Source organism: Mauremys reevesii, linkage group 3, assembly GCF_016161935.1.
Source record: "Mauremys reevesii isolate NIE-2019 linkage group 3, ASM1616193v1, whole genome shotgun sequence".
Classification (NCBI taxonomy): Eukaryota; Metazoa; Chordata; order Testudines; family Geoemydidae; genus Mauremys; species Mauremys reevesii.
Window position 1 is genome coordinate 141,939,670 of NC_052625.1, and position 19,224 is coordinate 141,958,893.

Consider the following 19,224-nt stretch of genomic DNA (forward strand, 5'->3'; position numbering starts at 1 on the left):
TGGGTGTCCTAAGCAAGACATCACAATGGGTATTATACAATATCAGGAACAAACCATATTCTACTTTATCTGCAAAGCATACTAAAAACTTGAGCAACAACATTGATAACAAAATATTAGCACACATCCTCTTCCCACCTAAAGATTCATTAAAAAATCTTGCAAAAATTAAAGCTAAGGGTCACAGACACCAGCTAATCCAGGATATCTAGAACATGTGATAGTGAGCAGTGTGGAATACACTTTTATTTACACTGGTGAATGTCAATGCCCATGAACTGCCTTTGGATTTGTTTCTGTTAGCTACTGGGGAATTGATACAGTTTTCCACATATTCTAAAAATAAAATTGCTCCCATCACTTAGGGGCTGAATTCTCAGGTGGACTGCAGCAGTACTCGTCACACCTGAAGGTAGGGACAAAGATGGCTGGCTGTCCTCTGGGATCCTAGAGACAGCAGGGGATTGAATTGGTCACTCACATTAATTAGAGAATCCTCAGTGGCACTTCAGCAACACCCCCAACATATCGCCTAGACTGGGGAACTCTGAGGGGTTTATTAGAGCCAGCTTAAAGCTGCCCAGAGATTCCCTCAACAGGGAATGCTCAGCTGACTTTACTATGTGTGAAGGAGAGATTAAATTTTGAATGCCAATCCAAGATAGTTCGTAGTTATGACAGATAACCATGTACTTTTTTTAGTACATTCTGCTCCATTTTGCATTTAGCTTCCGCTGTACATCTGTAGCTGTGGTGCACTTTGTTATATAGAAAACCAGGAGATACTGATCTTAGGGCTGCGGGTCTACACTACTGGGAGATTGACGCTGCTGCAATCTATGGAGCAGGAGTTGATTTAGTGGGTCTAGTGAAGATCTGCTAAATCGATGGCAGAGCCCTCTCTGGTTGACCCTTGTACTCCAGCTCCCTGGGAAGATGAAGGTAAGTCAATGGGAGAGCGTCTCTCACCGATGCAGCGCAGTGAAGACACCGGGGTAAGTTGACCTAAGCTACGTTATTCACGTAGCTGGAGTAGCGTAATTTAGTTCAACTTACTCCAGGAGTGAAGACAAGCTCTTAGTATTTCTTTTGTATTGGATTTACCAAGTGTGGTGTCCTCTCCAGCTTTCTGTACCTAGTCTGGAAAGGTAATGGGCCTTTATTTCGCGGTTTTCAGAAACTGTACTGGAGACCAGGAAGGTATTCACTGAGCATGTTAAACTAAAATCATATTAAGAAACAGGGCTGCCCAGAGGATTCAGGAGGCCTGGGGGTCTTTGGCAGCGGGGGGCCCCCCGCTGCAGAATTACTGTCGAAGCCCAGGCATTCCTGCGTCAGGTCCAGGGGCAGAAGGACCCCCCACCGCGGGTCTTCAGGGCACTTCAGCGGTGGGTCCCGGAGCAGAAGGACCCCCTGCCGCCGAATTTCCACCAAAGACCCGGCACTTCGGCAGCGGGTCCCGGGGCGGAAGGACCCCCCGCCGCATGTCTTCAGGGCACTTCAGTGGCGGGGGGTCCTTCCGCCCTGGGACCCGCCACCGAATTGCTGACTAAGACCTGGAGCGGAAGAAGCTCCGGGGGCCCAGGCCCCGTGAGAGTTTTTCCGGGGCTCCCGGAGCGAGTGAAGGACCCTGCTCCAGGGGCCCTGAAAAACTCTCGTGGGGGTCCCTGCGGGGCCTGGGGCAAATTGCCCCAATTGCCCCCCCCCCCCGGGTGGCCCTGTTAAGAAATAGGTAATAGGCACTGCTATACTGCATCAGATCAATAGTCCATTTAGACCGGTATCCTGTCATGACAGTGGTCAGCATGAGATGCTGTAGAAGAAGGTGCAAGAAAACCAATAATAGACAGTTATGAACTATTCTGCCTATAAAGAAATTTTTTTTACCCTATCAGCGATTGGCTTATGCCCTGGAGCTTGAGGGCTTATGTTTCAAATTTTTTTAGATCTCATCCAATGTAGCCCTGGAAAGTTCTTATTATCTATATAAATGTCAAATCTTTTTTTTAAATTTTTTCCTTGTTTTAGTTTTTTTGGTTTTAATCCTGCTAAGCTCTTGGTCTCAGTGCTATCTTGTGCCAATGAGAATATAATTCTGACTAGTTATATATATATATATATATATAAAATAAAAATAAAAATAAAAATAAAATTTGGCACTTTAAAAGGGCCACTTCCAAAAGCCAAGAACAATTATGAGCAAACGCTGGATTTATTCCTCAACCAGAAGTTACGGGCTTGATGCAGGAACGACTTGGTGAAATCCTATCGTCTGCATAATGCAGGCAATCTGACAATATAATCACAACAGTCCCTTCTGGCCCTAAAATTTTTGCATCTGAGTTCCAAGGGTGCTGTGTTTGTGGGGTTTTTAAAAATCCTTTTGTCAGTTTTAAATTTGTTGTCTTTTAATATCATTCAGTACTCCCTTGTTTTAAGTATTTTGAGAAATGTAAATAGAGAGCACCCAGCTTATTTTCTCTAGTATTCTTTGTTTGTTTTCTATAACTCTGCAATGTCCCTTCTGTCTCAACTCCTCACTAAGGTAAATGGTGTCAGTTTTTCAATCTGTCCTCATGTTGGGAGTCTTTCTATGCCTCTAATCATTTTGGTTGTGTATCTCTGGACCCATCTATTTCTGCTTTATCTGTGTGAGCTGGAGTGTCCAGAATTAAATATTCTGGTGAAGGTGTATCATTGACTTATATGGCGGCATTATAATATTGTCAGTATTGTTCATAACATTCTTATACAAAACTAACATTTTGTTTGCTTTTTTGGTTATTTCTTTGATTACTCACATCTTTTGAGTAGAAGGTTTTCATCGAGCAGCTCTACAATGATGCTCAGGTCTTTCTCCTGAGTGGTTAAAGTTAATCAGAGTTAGTACTGCGTACGAATAGTTACGATTCTTCCTCCCAGTGTGCAGTACCTGAGGATCATAGGAATTGCCTTACTGGATCAGAACTGGGGTCCATCTAGTCAAGTATCTTGTCTCCAACAGTGGCTGACACAGAGGAAAGTTCAATAAACCCTAAAGTAGGCAGTTATGAAGTAACCTTCCTCCAGGGAAAGTTTCCTTCTAACCCCTACCAGTTACTGTTTGGCTTTATATTCCTATCAAAACTCCTGTTTGTTAGAACTCTGGTTATTCTTCTTGTTCATATAAATGAATCTTGTTAAGCTCTTAGCCTCAATGGTACTTTGTCTTTGTGTTATGAGGCTAAGTGTTCCCGATCTACTTTCTCTAAAGCATTTATTTTTTGTATACTTTTATCATGTTTCCTCTTCTCTACCTCCTTTCACAATCTTGCATGATATGAGAGTTTTTCCATGCCCTTAATCATTCTTGCTGTCCATCTCTGATTTTGCTGTCCCCTTTTTGTGCAATTAACACAATATCCCTAGTGAGGCTGTACCACTGATTCATATACCGCAAAAAGACAGTGCTGGACAGGATCTATGGTTGCATGCAAGAAATACTAGGTGATTGGTGGATGCCCTGTGCCTCCATGGAAGAGGTTTCTAAACATGGCATCCAACAAGCAGTCACTTGTAAAATTCCTCTGTGAATATATGGTTCAAAAAGCATCTGAGAATATAGAAGCACATCCAGCACAAGCACTACTTCTTATTGGGGACTTTTTCAATAGCAAAGTAGCAAATTCCATCATCTACAGAGGCACTGAAAAAGCCCAAGATTTGTACAGTACTCAAGAGAGGAGTACATTAAATTAACCAAATTAACGCTGTCTGCCGCTTGCCTAAAACCAGTTTCCATGTGCCACTGTGCTACCCACTTTGTTTGGTTGTCCTGAAGTTCCTCACCAAATTCTTTAATCGTGAGTAATTTTAATAATTTCAAGTCAACTACAAATTTTGCCACCTCTCTGTTCACCTTTTCTACAAGTAATTAATAAAGGTGTTGTACAACACTGGTCCTGGTACAGATCTTGGGCCACCCTATTGCTGGCCTTTCATCACGGTAAAAACCCACCATTTATTCCTACTTTGTTTCTGCCTCTTAGCTAGTTTCCAATCCATAACAGTATTTTACACCTCACCCCATGATTATTTAATTTCCTTAATACACCCCTTTGGTGAGAGACTTTATCAAAGGCTTTTTGAAAACCCAAATCAATTTTATTAGCTGTTCTCTTTAATTTGCTATTTTGTTGACTTAAAGAACGTTAACATATTAGAGAGATGCACCCTTTTCTTTTACAGAAGCCATGCTGGGTTGGCTCTATCATATCATGTTCATCTAACTGTTTAATAGTTCTGTTTATAATTATTATTTCAACTAATATACCCCCAATGAAGTAAGGCTTATAATTCCCTAGATCAGCCCTACAGCCTTTTTCAAAATAGGTGCAACACTTGGTACCCTCTAGTAGCATAGCTGATTTTAATAAGAGTGCAACTCAGTTAACACCCATGGAGTTGCGCACATCTGTAACTGAGCACAGACTATTGGCCAGTGTTTCCACCTGTTCATCATCATGCCCTAATTAACTTTATATGCAAACAGATAACACCAGTATTTAACACAGATGCTGAGAAACACTTCTACCCATAGACCTGATCCTTACTGATTTCAGTGGATTATTCATGTGTTTATTTTTAAGGTCTGTTTTTGTTGGAAATTCTCATCCTCATTTGGTGTCTTTTTTTCTTGCATTCACTATTGCCAACATAGAGTTCTAATTCCTCCACTCAAGTTCTGCCTCTACCAGCTAATGACCCCCCAAACAAATGGATTTAACTGTCCTACTTCACCCCTTTTATTTTCTTAGTAACTCTCTGGTCATTAATTGCAGCAGTATTTAGCTCTTATAAGATCTCACTTTCAGGGCAAAGGGATTCAGAGATCTTAATTATTCTAATCCTTCCTCCTATATTGATGTGGAACTGTTGTGATTGCAGAATCGGATTTTCTCTTAGAGGTGCATGGGACAGTTAGCTGACAGGACTATAATTGAATTCCCAGTGTATGCTGGTTGGTTTTTTTCTTTTTTTAGCCCTTTATTCAGGGGCTTGTTGCTATCTCCTTACTGTGGTTCTAGTTTGTGGTATATTCCATTATATCTGAATGAAAAATGAATTCATTTTCTCACTTGTTATATGGGGCAATGGAGGACTAAGAATTAAGGTAGACTTCAGGTAGAGAGAGAACAATGCAATACTAATACCCTGGAGGGAATGGAGTGATTTTATTACTACTTGGTTATCAAGTACTAAGGTTTATGGGAAACTAGCTTCCCCCAATCCACACGCACAGCTCCCATTGGTGCAGTGGACTGAGAGCATCATATGACAGTGCATAAATATAGTCAAACAAAAGTGAATCTACAATAATGTCACCTTGATACTGTATGAAGTGGTGTTGTAGCCATGTCGGTTCCAGGATATTAGCCAGGGGTATATTAGTTGAAATAATAATATCTTCTATTGAACCAACTTGGTGAGAAAGACCAGCTTTTAAGTTACACAGAGCTCTTCTTCAGGTCAGATGTAGCTCGAAAGCTTGTCTCTTTTACCAACAGAAGTTGATCCATTAAAAGATATTACCTCACCCACCTCGATAGTGGGCAGACCTGTTTGAAGTCCAAGTCACATCAGTTTAGTTTTTAGATCAAACCCTATTTTTACTATAGTCGGCACAAAAGAAACAATGTAGCAGAAGAAAAGCAGGTGCTTCCTAGCCTACCTTGAGCATCCTCAGCAAAATTACCTGCTACACTCTCATTCTAGAATCCTTTTGACAGTAATGATATCTGAAGTAGAAAGAGCACAGCCTGATTCTCAGAGACCATCCTGAATTTGCAGGACTGGCAGCTGAGAGAACCTTGTTAGACTTAGAAATGGACATTAAAAATATGGCTGTGGACTGTGTGCATAGTAATTCCATGCTAGTAGCTGCAGTAGGGCATCCCTGTCTCCTCCATGCTGCCTTCCCCACCACCATGCCCAGAAGTCCTGCTGCTCTCATGGTAATTCCGGCAGCGGGGAGCTGCTCAGACAAAACTACCATGCATATTGCGACTCCTTAACATTGCATGAAAACCAGTGAGACAAAATAACTCTCATCCACTAAGGTGTCATCTTTTTAGAGTCACTTTGGGTACAATGATTACAGATCTGGAGTGATAGACAGGCATGTTGTTCATCTTTTACAGCCACATCTATAAGAAGAATCATGACATGACCAAAACTCGGAAAGGAAAAACAGATCAGCTTCTGAGAGTCGATGACCACGATTTCACCATGAGGCCAGCTTTTGGAGGTAGGAATATTGTTCTGTCTATTTTTCAGTTCATTTGTTTTGGTAAAATATCTCTGAGCCATATTGTTCTCTCCTACCTCTGTGTAAGGTGGAAAGAATCCCAGTACCTTCAGTGGATACTCCAAGGTAACTGTAGCAGATTTTGGCCTCCAGTATCCCAGGAGAACAGACAGACTCCTTTCTATAGCTAAGCTCTCCTTTAGCTGAGTAGTGCTTCCAAGAGCGTGGATCTAGACCTTTTCTTAAATGATATTTCACTCTGCTTGAGAATTGTCTCTTGAAGGGAAGAACAACTACAGTTATTAGTTGGATGTTTATTTCTAGTTGTGAAGAAGGCTAATGATGAGCTTCTGAGTTGACATGATTAAATCATAAAATAATTAAGCAGATAAATCATCAGCCAGGTCACTCTGCATGCTCACAGAAGAACCAGAATAGTTTTGTCAAGTTGTAAACCTGATTTCTCATAACCTTGTACAACAGCATAGAAGGAGAAGGAACCAGGCCACAACACCTTTCCATCTTTTTCCCACCCATCAACCACAGGAATTTGCTTAGGAGCCACCCTCTTGATTCTAAAGGATGATCCCTGCTCACTACTCCAGAGGTAGGTCATGGCAGCAGTGGCAATGTCAGTCCTGACATAATCCTCCCAGTAGCTGGCTCTAGCCCAGAAAAGCTATGTGGGAAAAAGAAGAGCAGGTGAGGGGAGAAGCTGTTGCAGAGGGCAGAGAGCTAGTTCCTGCCACCACGTATCAGGAGCCAGCAGATCAAAGATGCCCCCTCAGTCTTCCTAACAGACAACTGGGTTCTGGAAAGCCTATCCTGTCCTCTTTCAAGCGGCTCCCAGGCTAAGGTGACCACCTGTCCCTAAAAACTAGGAATGTTCTGGTATTTTGTCCTGCTCCACTGCTCAGACTGAGTCCCTAGCCCTGTAAGTCAGCATCAGTCCTCCGCCTCCTTATGCCGGGTCCTTAAAAGAGGGAGGTCAAGAGGTAAAGGTTTTTAGCTATAGAAGTTCTCCTGTAACTGCTTCTGGAACAGCAACTTTTCCAGTTATCTGTTTTTCTCCTGCTTCCAAGGAGGAAGCAGTGGTGTTAAACACTGGCTGCATGCACGCAATGATGTATCTCCTCTGATGACTGGCTTCAGTGATTATAACAAGCCTATTACTTATCTATAGCTACAGGAGTTCTCCTTTAGCTCAAGCAGTAGAGGGCTGTGTTTTGGTGCTGAAAGGTTTGGGTTGGGTGGATCCCCCTGTTGATGAAAATGAAAGAGCAGAAGTAAAATGCTAAAACTGGAAAACTAAACCACTTGGGGGTTGTGCTGCTAACGACCCTCCCAGGAGTGAGGAGGGCAAGTTCAGACACTCATGGCTGTGTGAACTGCCTTTAACACACTGTACTGATAATTTAGGAGGAAGGGGCCAGGCATTCCTTACACAACATGGCATATTATTACCAAAGGAAACAAGGGTAAAGAACTCCAGCACAGACGTGTATTTACCACATGCTCACGTTAGACCACACAATCTGAAAGGCTGTGCTGCCTGTAATCTATATTCCTATCTTGCTACGACTGCAGTGGTTGGCAATCTTAGCCATATTATTCACCATTATATTAAAATGTTATTTAAAAGTCCAAAAGAAAGTAGACAAAAATGCGTTAAGTATGGTTGTATTCCCAAAACAGAATGCAAAATGGCACTGTAGGATCCATGTTTATCTCCCAATTATTCCAGATCAAATTTACTCAGTTTACAAGTAATAGTTCAGGATACACTCAGCCAGCAAATCTGTTGTGTAAGAAGATGCTGTATTGTAACTCGGTTCAGAACCTGAAATGAGTACAGAACGCAGCAGCCCATTGGTTAAGTGGAATATGTCACTGTGAGCACATGACCTGGATTTCTGGAACTGACTGGCTGCCTAGAGGTTTCCTAATGGAGTTGAAAGTGTTGATTTTGACCTAAAAAGTCCTACATTTACATTGACTGAGACCTGCCTAGTTGAGTGTTGCCAGCTCTCATGATTTTATTGCGAGTCTCATGACATTTGCTGTTTTACTTAAAGCCCCAACTTCTGGAATCATGTGTTTACATGAGAATCTCTGCTTTCATGGGGAAAAAAGCAGTAAGCTTCTAGTCACTGTGGTAGCAAAGAAAAGCACATGATCCAAGTGCACCCTAAGGGCTCAGATACTGGAATGCAAATAAAAAAGAATTAAGCATCTTTTATTGTTAAAAATCTTAGGATTTTCAAGCTAGCCTCATGCTTTTTGAAGTAGACAGTATGGCACTGGCTCGCGCTCTCATGATACTGCTACAAGTGTGATGAAGAGTAGGGCTTGGCTTGGAATGTCCTTGTTTTATACGAGAGGGAGCGGCTGGTGGGGTATTCTCCTGAGGCAGGCCCTCTACTTTGGGATGCATTTTCCTCACTTGGTCTGAAATAGCCTGAATCAAGTAATCTCTCGGGGATGTTCTTTCTGGCGGTACTGCTATGCATTTGGTGTGAAAGGTTCTTGGGGAGGCTGAAGGACAAGATTTTGTTGTGCTGAAGTTTTAGGTTTTATGGGACCTGCTGCTAGTGTTCTATTGTATTTTCTTCTGTCTTTTATTGTATTTTTAATATTTTATCTGTGCGCCCAGAGCCTGAAAGAGGTGTCTCTTTGTATGTTTCACACCCAAATAAATAAAGGCATGTTTCCATTGTCATTCTTGTAACTTTAATACAATGTATTTTAAATATTTTGCCCATTTTAACAGAGTATTTAAAAAAAATACAATCTTTAGGATCCTGCAAAATCCTAAAAACCTGAAGCAGTCTTTGCAAAATCAGTTACTTCAACCCAATGTTCATCAATTTACTGAGCAGACTATTGGAAGTTGCATTTGAAGACATTTCAGAAAATTGCACTTTCAGCTTCAGAGATGAGATTTTGAAAGCATCTTGGCGGGAGGTGGGGAATGGGTGGGGAGACCATGTTTCTGTAATTTCTGCTGAAAACAATGACATCTCACAAAGGCCTTCTTTGAACTAGCAAAGTTGCCCAAGGCTGACAATGGGTGTCAGCAAATGGGTGCAGCTGAACAGGATTTAACTGTGTATGACTAAGAACTAACCTTGGCAACAGCTTAATTATATTAGACTGTAGGCTATGTACACAAATCAAATGCAACCAGACAACTTTGTGGCAGGAGCTGGATCTTTTAGGTTCCTGTGGTATCAAAAAAATCTTGTTGTGTATATTTCTAGTGCTAAAATAAATCATATAGAAAAAGATTAGGAAAAAAATAGAGTAAATTAACTGGATATATTTTGTATGTAATAAGCAACAGAGAGTCCTGTGGCACCTTATAGATTAACAGACGTATTGGAGCATAAGCTTTCGTGGATGAATACCCACTTCATCAGACACATGATGTATTCTCCCATGAAAGCTCATGCGCCAATACATCTGTTAGTCTATAAGGTGCCACAGGACTCTTTGTTGCTTTTTACAGATCCAGATTAACACGACTACCCCTCTGATACTTTGTATGTAATGTTATACATAATAAAATCATAGGGCCTCATTCACCACTGCATTACTCGAGCGGAGTTATACCGGTATAAAACTGAAGTCAATGGGGCCTGATTCTCATATAATCTAAGGCCCTTTTGTACTGCTCAGGGCAGGGGCGGCTCTAGGATTTCCGCTGCCCCAAGCAGGGCGGCGCACCGCGGGGGGGGGGCTCTGGCAGTTGCCGGTCCCGCGGCTCCGGTGCACCTCCTGCAGACGTGCCTGCGGAGGATCCGCTGGTCCCGCGGCTCCGGTGGACCTCCCGCAGGCATGCCTGTGGAGGCTCCACCAAAGCCGCGGGACCAGCGGACCCTCCACAGGCACGTCTGCGGGAGGTCCACCGGGGCCACCTGCCACCCTCCCGCTGGACGCCGCCCCAAGCGCACGCTTGGCGCGCTGGGGTCTAGAGCCGGCCCTGGCTCAGGGAGTGTAAAGGGGCCTTAAAGATGGGTGCAACTGTAATCTGTGCCCCTTTACACTCCCAGAGTGTTGTAAAGGAGCTTTAGTGTAAAAAGGATCAGGTAAAAAAGCAGAGTCACATACTGTGAATCAGGCCTGTAACTTTATGTTCCAAATGAAAATGACTGTCATCTCCGCAAAAATCCACAGGGAATTTCACAGGGGACCTAGGCAGTAGTATTAGATTGTAGTGAAATCATGTATCATGTAGCATGTTTGTAAAACCTGAGAAAAATGAGTCAGAGTTCTGTGAGGAGAGACTGGGGAAGACTATTAGAAGGAAGGTGAAGTATCCAAGAGAAGTTACCATTGTAAAGTGCTAGAGCAGACATTATGTAAGCTGTGTTATTAACAGCCCAACTGTCATAGTTAAGTCTTGCCTGATGTCAACCCATTAGTGACAGCTATTGGGTAAAGTGATAATGACAAAGATTGTTGTGTTACTAATGTTCTGTGCAGGCTCCTCCCGTCCTAAAATAGATTGCATTTGTTCTGACCCTTTTGGAGTTATCTCCATGCCAGTGACCTTGCTCAAGCCAGCAGATGTTCAGGTATTATTTACAAATATTAATATTTAAAGATTATGTAAATGTTTTAGTTGTGCTCTCTTCTTTAAACACCCATTTTAAGCATTTCATCTATGATGTTTCATATTTTACAGGGAGCCTGTGAATAAGCAGCTTTTGTTGATACTCAAAATAGCTGTACCTCCTTTGCTGAGAAACAACCTAAAGCTTCATATTATACTTACCCATATAGAATGTCAGCTAGATCTTGCTGTGCTTGTTGAATAATACTTTTATCAGCACCTAAGGACAGTTGAGTGAGTGAAGGCATAAATGGCTCACATAGGGTTAGTGTCAAAGGTTAGGGTAAAACTCACTTCTGCAATGATAATCCAGCAGTAAAATGGGAAAACACACAAACAATCGCCCTTCCCTTCCCCTCGATACAGTGATACTCAACCTACTGAATGTAGCCTGTGTCCGAACTTAATTGATTGCATCTGTTTTAGAGCTAAGCTCCCATGTGCTGAGCACCCACAGTTTTGTTTGTCTTTCATGCCTCTCGAGACCAAACCCAGAGACTAAGAGCATATGTTGCCACAGCATTGTTAGCTCAAGGTATAACTTGAGTGTTAACTCTAACCCAACTCCCACCTGCACACACACATCTCTAGCTCGAGGGAACTGTGGCTTTATGACAGAGCTAGCTGATCTGTCGGGGGAGGGGCGGAGGCCGAAGTTCAAGTGCCACTGAAGCTCAAGTACTAGTGGGGAGTCAGCTTACGTTTCTTGAGGCACAGACTATGGAAGGACGCTGTTTACCCAACAAAAAATAAATAGGAGTTTATGGGGTTTACAGAATCACCAAAGGCTGGGCTGCAGCTCAGACACATCGGATTTTATACTGTGGCCTCCCAGATTTTTTTTTTCTATCATGATTTGAACAATTGCCCTGAGTGCCTTCCATTTGTGTCTTTTTAGTCTGTGAGCTCTTTAGATCAGGCTCTGTCTCTAGCTATGTTTGTACAGCACCTAGTACAATAAGGCTCCTACCTTTGTGGAGGCCTTTAGCTACTTCCACAGTATAAATAATAATCAAGTGTTACAACTCCTTCTCACTCCTCTCTGAACCTGGGATTGATCTTATTTGCATAGCCACTATTTTGGCCTCAGAATGAGACTGAACTTACAAAATGCATGTCAGAAAAGATGTATCAAGCTCATTTTAGTCACACGTGGAATTTTTGTCCTCACAGTCCACTGCTGCTATCTCATTTTAACAATTGAAAGGCAGATGAAGAGAAGGAGACTGATATCAAAAGAAACTGACAGAACTCTGAGCTTTTGAACTCTGTGGCAGAGTCTGAAATTAAAGGGAAATGACAAAATCTTCATCGTGGAGCTGGCAGAACAGCAGATTGCAAATACTGACTTCAGACAACTTCAATGCAGCCCACTCCTTCCTATCTTCTAAGGCGTTCAGTAGGATTATACCCATAAAAAAAATCACAGTAGCTTATATCACATGAGTACCCAGCACAAAACTCTTCTATTCAGAGAACTGGCCTGAACCTTTTGTCTTCTAAACTGCATCCCAGAGAGGGTGTTTTATACAACAAAATGTCCCAGGATGTGAGTGAGACCCATAGGAAAGGAGCTCGAGACTAATCTGAAAATGTCTTTCTGTCCTCCAGAGTTTTCCTTCCCAAGTGGCAAACCATTCCTTGGATCACAGCCCAATGCCCTGGGAATAAGTATCTGAATTTTCCCTCGCTTCTTTCAGATTCACCTACAATGAGGTGCTCCATATTTTTTTTTTACCTACTCTTCAATGAGTTCCATTCATTATTCAGGTTGCATACCACTTAGGCCATTTGTGATGAGGTTCCTATTTGAATCTGTATTTAGTAGTTGGACTCCATTGGGATAAGAAACTGAAGCAAAAACCCAGATCTGAATGTCCCCGGATTTTGGGTATGTTCAGACCCAGATAAGAACTTTGTGGTTCAGGCCCATTTTGCTCTTAAAAAACCTGTGATACAAATGTCAAATGCTGTGTTCTGAGCTATCCTACTATAAGTCTTGGCCTGCTCCAAGGATAGCTCCAGCATGACACCTGGAAGTCTGCCTGGTTCCCATTCAGCAGTTACTGAAGTATGGGCCTCGCTTTAAGCCTGTGAGTAGTCCCATTGAAGTCAGTGCTCCTGTGCTTTAAGTCAGGCACGTGCTTAAGTAGCTTCCTGTATCAGGGCCTATATATTCAGCAGTCAGAGAAGATACAGTGGTGTGTTTTAAATCTGATTCAGTTGCCATATACCCTCTGGCTGCCAGCAGCCCAAGCAGCGCGAGCGCGCCCGCGCGCTCCGCCCCCGTCCCCGGCCCCTCCCCCTCGCTCCGCGGGCATCCTGGGGGGGGAGGCGGGGGCCGTGGCTCCCCCGCGGGCATGCCTGGCGGCATGTCCGGAGCCGGGGACGGCGGACCGCGCGGACCTGCCGCGGGCGAGCTCCGCGGAGCTCAGCCAGGGCGGACCGCGCCGACGGCGGCAGGCCCGACCGTCCGGGTCCGGGCTCGGGCCCGCTGCCGCTGCCGCAGCGGCAGAGGAGCTCCACCCACCAGCCGCCTCCCCAGGATGCCCCGCCGAGCGCGGCGCGCTGGCGCGCTGGCCCTAGAGCGCCCCTGCATATACCACAGTCTTTAGCATTACACTGATCAGCTTGGAGACGGGGGATGTTGAAACCCTAAATTGCAGTAAACACATGCAGAGGCTGGAAGGTGAATCTCAGTTATTTTTACTGCTGTACATTAATGATTACTCTTGAATTGGAGCTGTGTGAAAACAATAAATACTTTTCATGAAAAAAATACAGTTTTGGTGAAGGCCATTTTGTGGCCCCAAAATTTCTCTTTAGGCAACGTTTTGTGTGTGTGTGAAATGTCAGTTTTCACATTGAAACCTGGTAAATTTCACACATTTTGATGCAAAAGCTGATTTTTGTTTAAATTAATTACAAATTTTGAGCACTCCCCCGCCCCCCCCCCCAATGTGTAGGAAGCATTTCATAAAGCAGGACCAGCAGTGTGAAACTGAAATAAATGGAGGGAGTTAGTTTGGAGTTTTTAGAAACAGATTCATTAAATTGCCTCTTGGAGGCATCTTGCTTTCCCTGCTCTGTGAATGAATCCAAGGCTGGAGCCCGAGCTCTGAGACCGTCCCCACTCACAGGCCTCAGAGCCCAGGCCCAAACACTTACAATGCAATTTTAGCTCTGCAGCCTGACCCCCACCAGCACGAGTCAGCTGATCTGGGCCAGCAGCAGCCATGCTTCTATCACAGTGGAGCTGTGCCCTTAGTGCCTAACTGCCATTGATTTCCATAGGAGTTGGGCACCTAAGCACTTTTGGGGTGCTCAGATATTACAGTAACGTGGGCCATATCATACCTAACATAGATAGATCTGTTGGCTTATAGCTGGAGCTATAACAATTGACACCAGCTGAGGGTCTGCTCCCAACCCCAGAATTCAGTCTCCAGGATTGTTAATCTGGCATCTTTCCAGAGCTCCAAAATTCAATCAACATTTTAAAAATAAAATGTAGGGAATTTAGCGCTCGTGAGCCAGGCACAGTACAGTGCTGTATACATTTCTCCACAGAGCTTTGCCAGCTGAAATTAATCTGGGGCTGCAGCTATTCCCGCTATTACCATCCTGGACCTGGTTTAACAGCAACTGCATGTTGTCAGAACTGTGACGTGGTTTTGTGATGTACACAATCTGGGATGAAATCAACGCTTGTTTTTCAATTCTGACCTAACTCAGAAGTTGAACCCAGATCTCTGAAGGTGCAAAGCAAGTGTCTACCGAGGAGAATCTCATGGTCTCTTACAAACCCTTGTGTTTCAGCAGAGATGCAGCATTAAAAAAAATGAGCACGTCCATTGTTTCAGGGGTAGCGTCAAGAAAAATTGGTTTTAAGATGAATTAGAGGGCTATTAAAGTAGCACTAAGACACTCCAGGCTCTTTAAGCTGCCTGTTTACAAATGTTTCAATTGTTCAAAAAGCCCAGTGGCTCACAGTGCATCATAAGCATGCTACAACCAGCCCCAAACAAATTCCTTAAACACAGCAACACAGAGGAGCAGACATGCAAACTTAAAGCCCTGATTCTGCAATCACTTGTGCACATGCTAAACTTTAGTCACTTGAGTAGCCCCACTGATGTTAGTGAGACTACGCGGTAAGTTTAGCACATTAAGTGTTTGCATGCTAAGACCCCAAGCCTCTCCTTAAGCCTCAAGTCTCAATCCTGCAAACACTTGAGCACATGAATAAATTTATTCACAAGAGCAGGCTCACATAAATGATTGTTCCCATTTACTTCTATGAGAATCAGGGCCAGCTCCAAGATTTTTGCTGCCCCAAGCAGCGCAAAAAAAAAAAAAAGCCGTGATCAGCTCTACTGCCGCCGCTCCAGTCTTCGGCGGCAATTCGGCAGCTGGTTCTTCCCTCCGACAGGGAGTGAGGGACCCGCCGCCAAATTGCTGCCAAAGAGCCCGACGTGCCGCCCCTTCCCCTTGGCCGCCCCAAGCACCTGCTTGCTGGGCTGGTGCCTGGAGCCGGCCCTGATGAGAACGAAAGGTGCCCAACACCTCTGAAAATCAGGGTACTTCCTGGTTGCTACTATTTGTATTGCAATAGTGCCCATGGACCCCAATTGGGCTCAGTGCCCAGTTGTGCTAAGAACATCTATGTCAACATGGCCCCAGATGAGTTAGGTGCCTGAATGTGGATTATGCACCCAAGTTTGAAAATTTTGTCCAGAGATATAGACATCTTGGGGCAGGTCTACACTACTGCTTAGGTCGATCTATCTTGCATCGCTCAGGGATGTGAAAAAGACACACACCCCCCCCCAGTGACACAAGTTACAGTGACCTAAGCGCTGTCCACCCCAGTGCTATGTCAGCAGGAGACGCTCTCCCACCGACATAGCTTCTGCCTCTCTTGGAGATGGAGTAATTATGCCGATGGGAGAGCGCTGTCCCATCAGCATAGAGCATCCTCACCAGATGTGCTACAGTGGCGCAGCCAGTGTAGCGCTTCTAGTGTAGACCTGCCCTAGGTATTGACAGTATTAAGCTACAGGTGTAGTTGATATGTTTGAATAATCTAGTGCTCTTGTATTAAATGAAGATCACGTTATACAATAACAACAGAACAAGCCCTCTTCCTTCCTTGCATTACCACTGATCCCATTAGAGGGGGAGGGGGAGGTGGGAAAGAGGGCTCATCCTCGCCCAGCGCTGCACCTCCTCCAGCTCCCTTTCAATAGAGAGATTTTCTTTGTTTGCTCCTCATTAGAGGCAGTCGGTGGGGAATTTGGCTAAGCATCTGGAGCCCTGGTGGTTGAACAGTTTAGTTTGCAGAGAGACAGGATTAAAAATGTAGCAGTTTCCTAATGATCACAAGGATTAGTGAGACCAAAAATCTCTTGACATCTTTCTATGACTGATCAACAGCTGTTTAATTCAACAGTATGTTCTGTAGCCACACTGACCTTTAAGAATACCCAGGGTTTGTTGCAGTTTGAAGAGAGTATTTGTTGCTGGATTTCTGTTTTGCTTTAAATATTGTAAGTAATTAATATGCAATTCTTCACCAAGTGTGAAAAATGTACATTGATCTAAATTTTGAAGAGCCATAAGCAAAAATCTTACAGTCAGAAAGTCTTGAGGTGTTGCTATATGTTAGTTTTGCCTTACAGCTTCACATGCAGAATTCTTGAATTTTTGGCACATGTAAACCAGCATAAAGAAAATTGGGATTTGGTTAAAATCAGCCTGTGGGGAGTTCACATGGCTTTATGTACTGGAGTGTCATCTACTATGGAAGGACTGTGAGAACTGGTTATTAAGTAACATAAATCTATGTGGGTAATTCAAGGCACACAGTTAATGTAACAACCAGATTTGATTTCCAAACTAGTGTATGGGGTTTGGCAGCTTTGCTATGCAGTTTCTTAGACTCTCACTACTCTACTATAAAGTGATGTGCATATCCATTTTGTCTGAGTTTTTTTCAAGCCCTGAAATAGGGAAGAAATAATGGCAAAGAACTGGACAAGAATACAACATATACTTTTTGCATATTATGTTGCCACGATAATCAGAAATATGCTGATTCTGTGATCAGGCAGGGAAATGGGTAGATTCGTCCAAAGGAAGTGGCTCTAGATTGTTGCACACTTGTCACACTCTGGAATTTAGTGAGAAGAGTTGAGCAGTATCACGTGCTTGTTCATAACACAGAGACCAGAGGATTGAGTGTTGTAAGCCAACGATCGCTAACATAATTGCCTGAATAAACAATCCCCTCTGCTGAAGAAATCAGTGCGTTTTGCAGGATGTTTGTTCTTATTTTCCTGTTAATGAGATCCCTTTATATAGAGAGCTTTTAATCAAGAAATGCAATGAATTGTTTTCCGAGCTCTGCCTCAGACTTTCTGTGGTCTTGGACAAATCATCTAATCTCTCTGTGCGTTGGTTTCCCAATTTATAAACATGATGATAATGTGTTCAGACTAATCAAAGAAATGTTTGCCTGGCATGTGTGTATACATAGGTAATAAATATACATCTATTGTTAAAATTTCATAGTATTGTACAGTGAGACTTCATTTTCCAGAGCACAAATATTGTGTAATTTTTACCCATACAATCGCTGTAGCGTATTGATTTACATAGTGATGTGGAGAGACAGGGAATTTAAATGAAAATTACAAAGTATATGAAAAATAAATGTGTGGACAGCACCACAGTCTTGCCTGTCACTTAAGCCTGTAACCTGGGCATGGTCTTTGACTCAGCCTGGATGCAAGGATCTAGAGACAGGTCTGTGTCTAAATCTTGCTGATTCTTTCTGTGTAACATCTCTAAGATACATCCATCTACACAGCTAAAACTCTCGTCCAGGGTGGTGGTATCTCGCATTTCAATTACAGCAACATCCTTCTCTCTGGCCTTGACAAACACAATCTTGCCCCACTTGTCTTCATTCAGAATCCTGCTGCAAAAATTATTTCCTAGCCCACCACTTCGACCATATCAACCCCACCCCACTGAATCCCTCCACTGGCTCCCCCTTCTCTGTCACATCAGACATAAACTACTTGCCTTCACTTTCAAGGCCCCTTATGGCCTATTCCCAATCTACCTATCATCTCTGATTTGTTACTGAGGTGGCAACTCCGACCTCCAATCAGCCCATGATGCCTTCTTCCATCACTCACTTGTTAAATTTTCAGAAAGCACTTTCATGCTTTCTCCCAAGCTCCATTCATGTTTGGGAGGAGCTCCCCATAAACATTTACAAAGCTACCTCATTATCCTCCCTCAAATCCAACCCTTAAAACTCTCCTTGGCCATGATGCCTACAAAACACTTGACAAAGGTTAGGCCACTGGTGTGCTGAGAACACCACCTGTCTTGATGAACAGTGATGTCTCATTGTTTCCTGGTGCTTTCCCATCTGACTGTCTGTATCCATCTGTCTTTTGTTTTATACTTAGATTGTAGGCTCTTTGGGGGCAGGGACTATCCTTTGCTCTGTTTGTACAGTACTTAGCACAATGAGGTCTGGGTCCATGATAAGGGCTTCTAGGGGCTATGATAATACAATTAACTAATAATAATTCCTGTTTCTCTCTTATAAATTGGAGTGCAGGCTATATGGGAATTCATACCCATTTGATTAATTTTACTAGTTCCCTGCTGCTAAATCAAACTAACCATGCCATCTGCATTTCTGTACTGTTCTTCACCTCTTTGCTACCCCACCTCCAGCTTCCCCTTATCTGTATCTTCACTCCCCTTATGCATCACCTCGGTTCACTCACTCCCTATGCTTGTGCTTTCCTGCAGGCTCCCATCTCCTTCATCTTCTCATAACCTCAGTTCCACCACGTGCTGAAGAGAGAGAAAAGAAGAAAAACAATGATAATTGCCATTGACTTCGGTAGGAATCTGCCTGAGAAAAGCAGAGTAAACATTTCTACTTAAGTCAATAGAAGTAATTGAAGTCAATTTTACTCAGACTTTCCCTCAGTATTATTTGAGATAAGGGCCTCAGAATTTGGGCTTGCAGGTTTAATTATTTTTCTTCTTCTCCCTCTCTATCTATTCCATTCACTCTTTTATCGTTACCTCAGGATCTTGCTCTTACTTAACTATGGGGTCGGGGGGGATGGGAGGAAGCAAAAAGAGCGTCATCAGTGTAAGAATATGATAAAACCAATCTCAGTCCTCCCCTCCTCCTGACTCCCGAATGTGGCCATCTTTACACTGAACACCCAGAGAGGAGATGTCTTTATTTTGGGGTTTGTAATGTATCAAAAACACGACAGATTGA

General features: G+C 43.3%; 1 protein-coding gene across 6 annotated transcripts in view; it reads left to right on the plus strand.

The window, feature by feature from the left end:
• LOC120401313 (gamma-aminobutyric acid receptor subunit rho-2) overlaps positions 1-19,224 on the plus strand; it is a 76,299-nt gene that overhangs the window by 28,167 nt on the left and 28,908 nt on the right. For 4 of the 6 annotated variants that reach the window (XM_039531116.1, XM_039531120.1, XM_039531117.1 and 1 more), the window contains one exon: positions 6,180-6,286. In XM_039531116.1, the coding sequence (XP_039387050.1) occupies positions 6,205-6,286 (82 nt within the window). In that variant the 5' untranslated portion in view covers positions 6,180-6,204. Of the gene's footprint in view, positions 1-6,179; positions 6,287-6,832; positions 6,894-18,738; positions 18,832-19,224 lie in introns of those variants that run through there. The other 2 variants (XM_039531118.1, XM_039531119.1) reach the window with 2 other exon arrangements.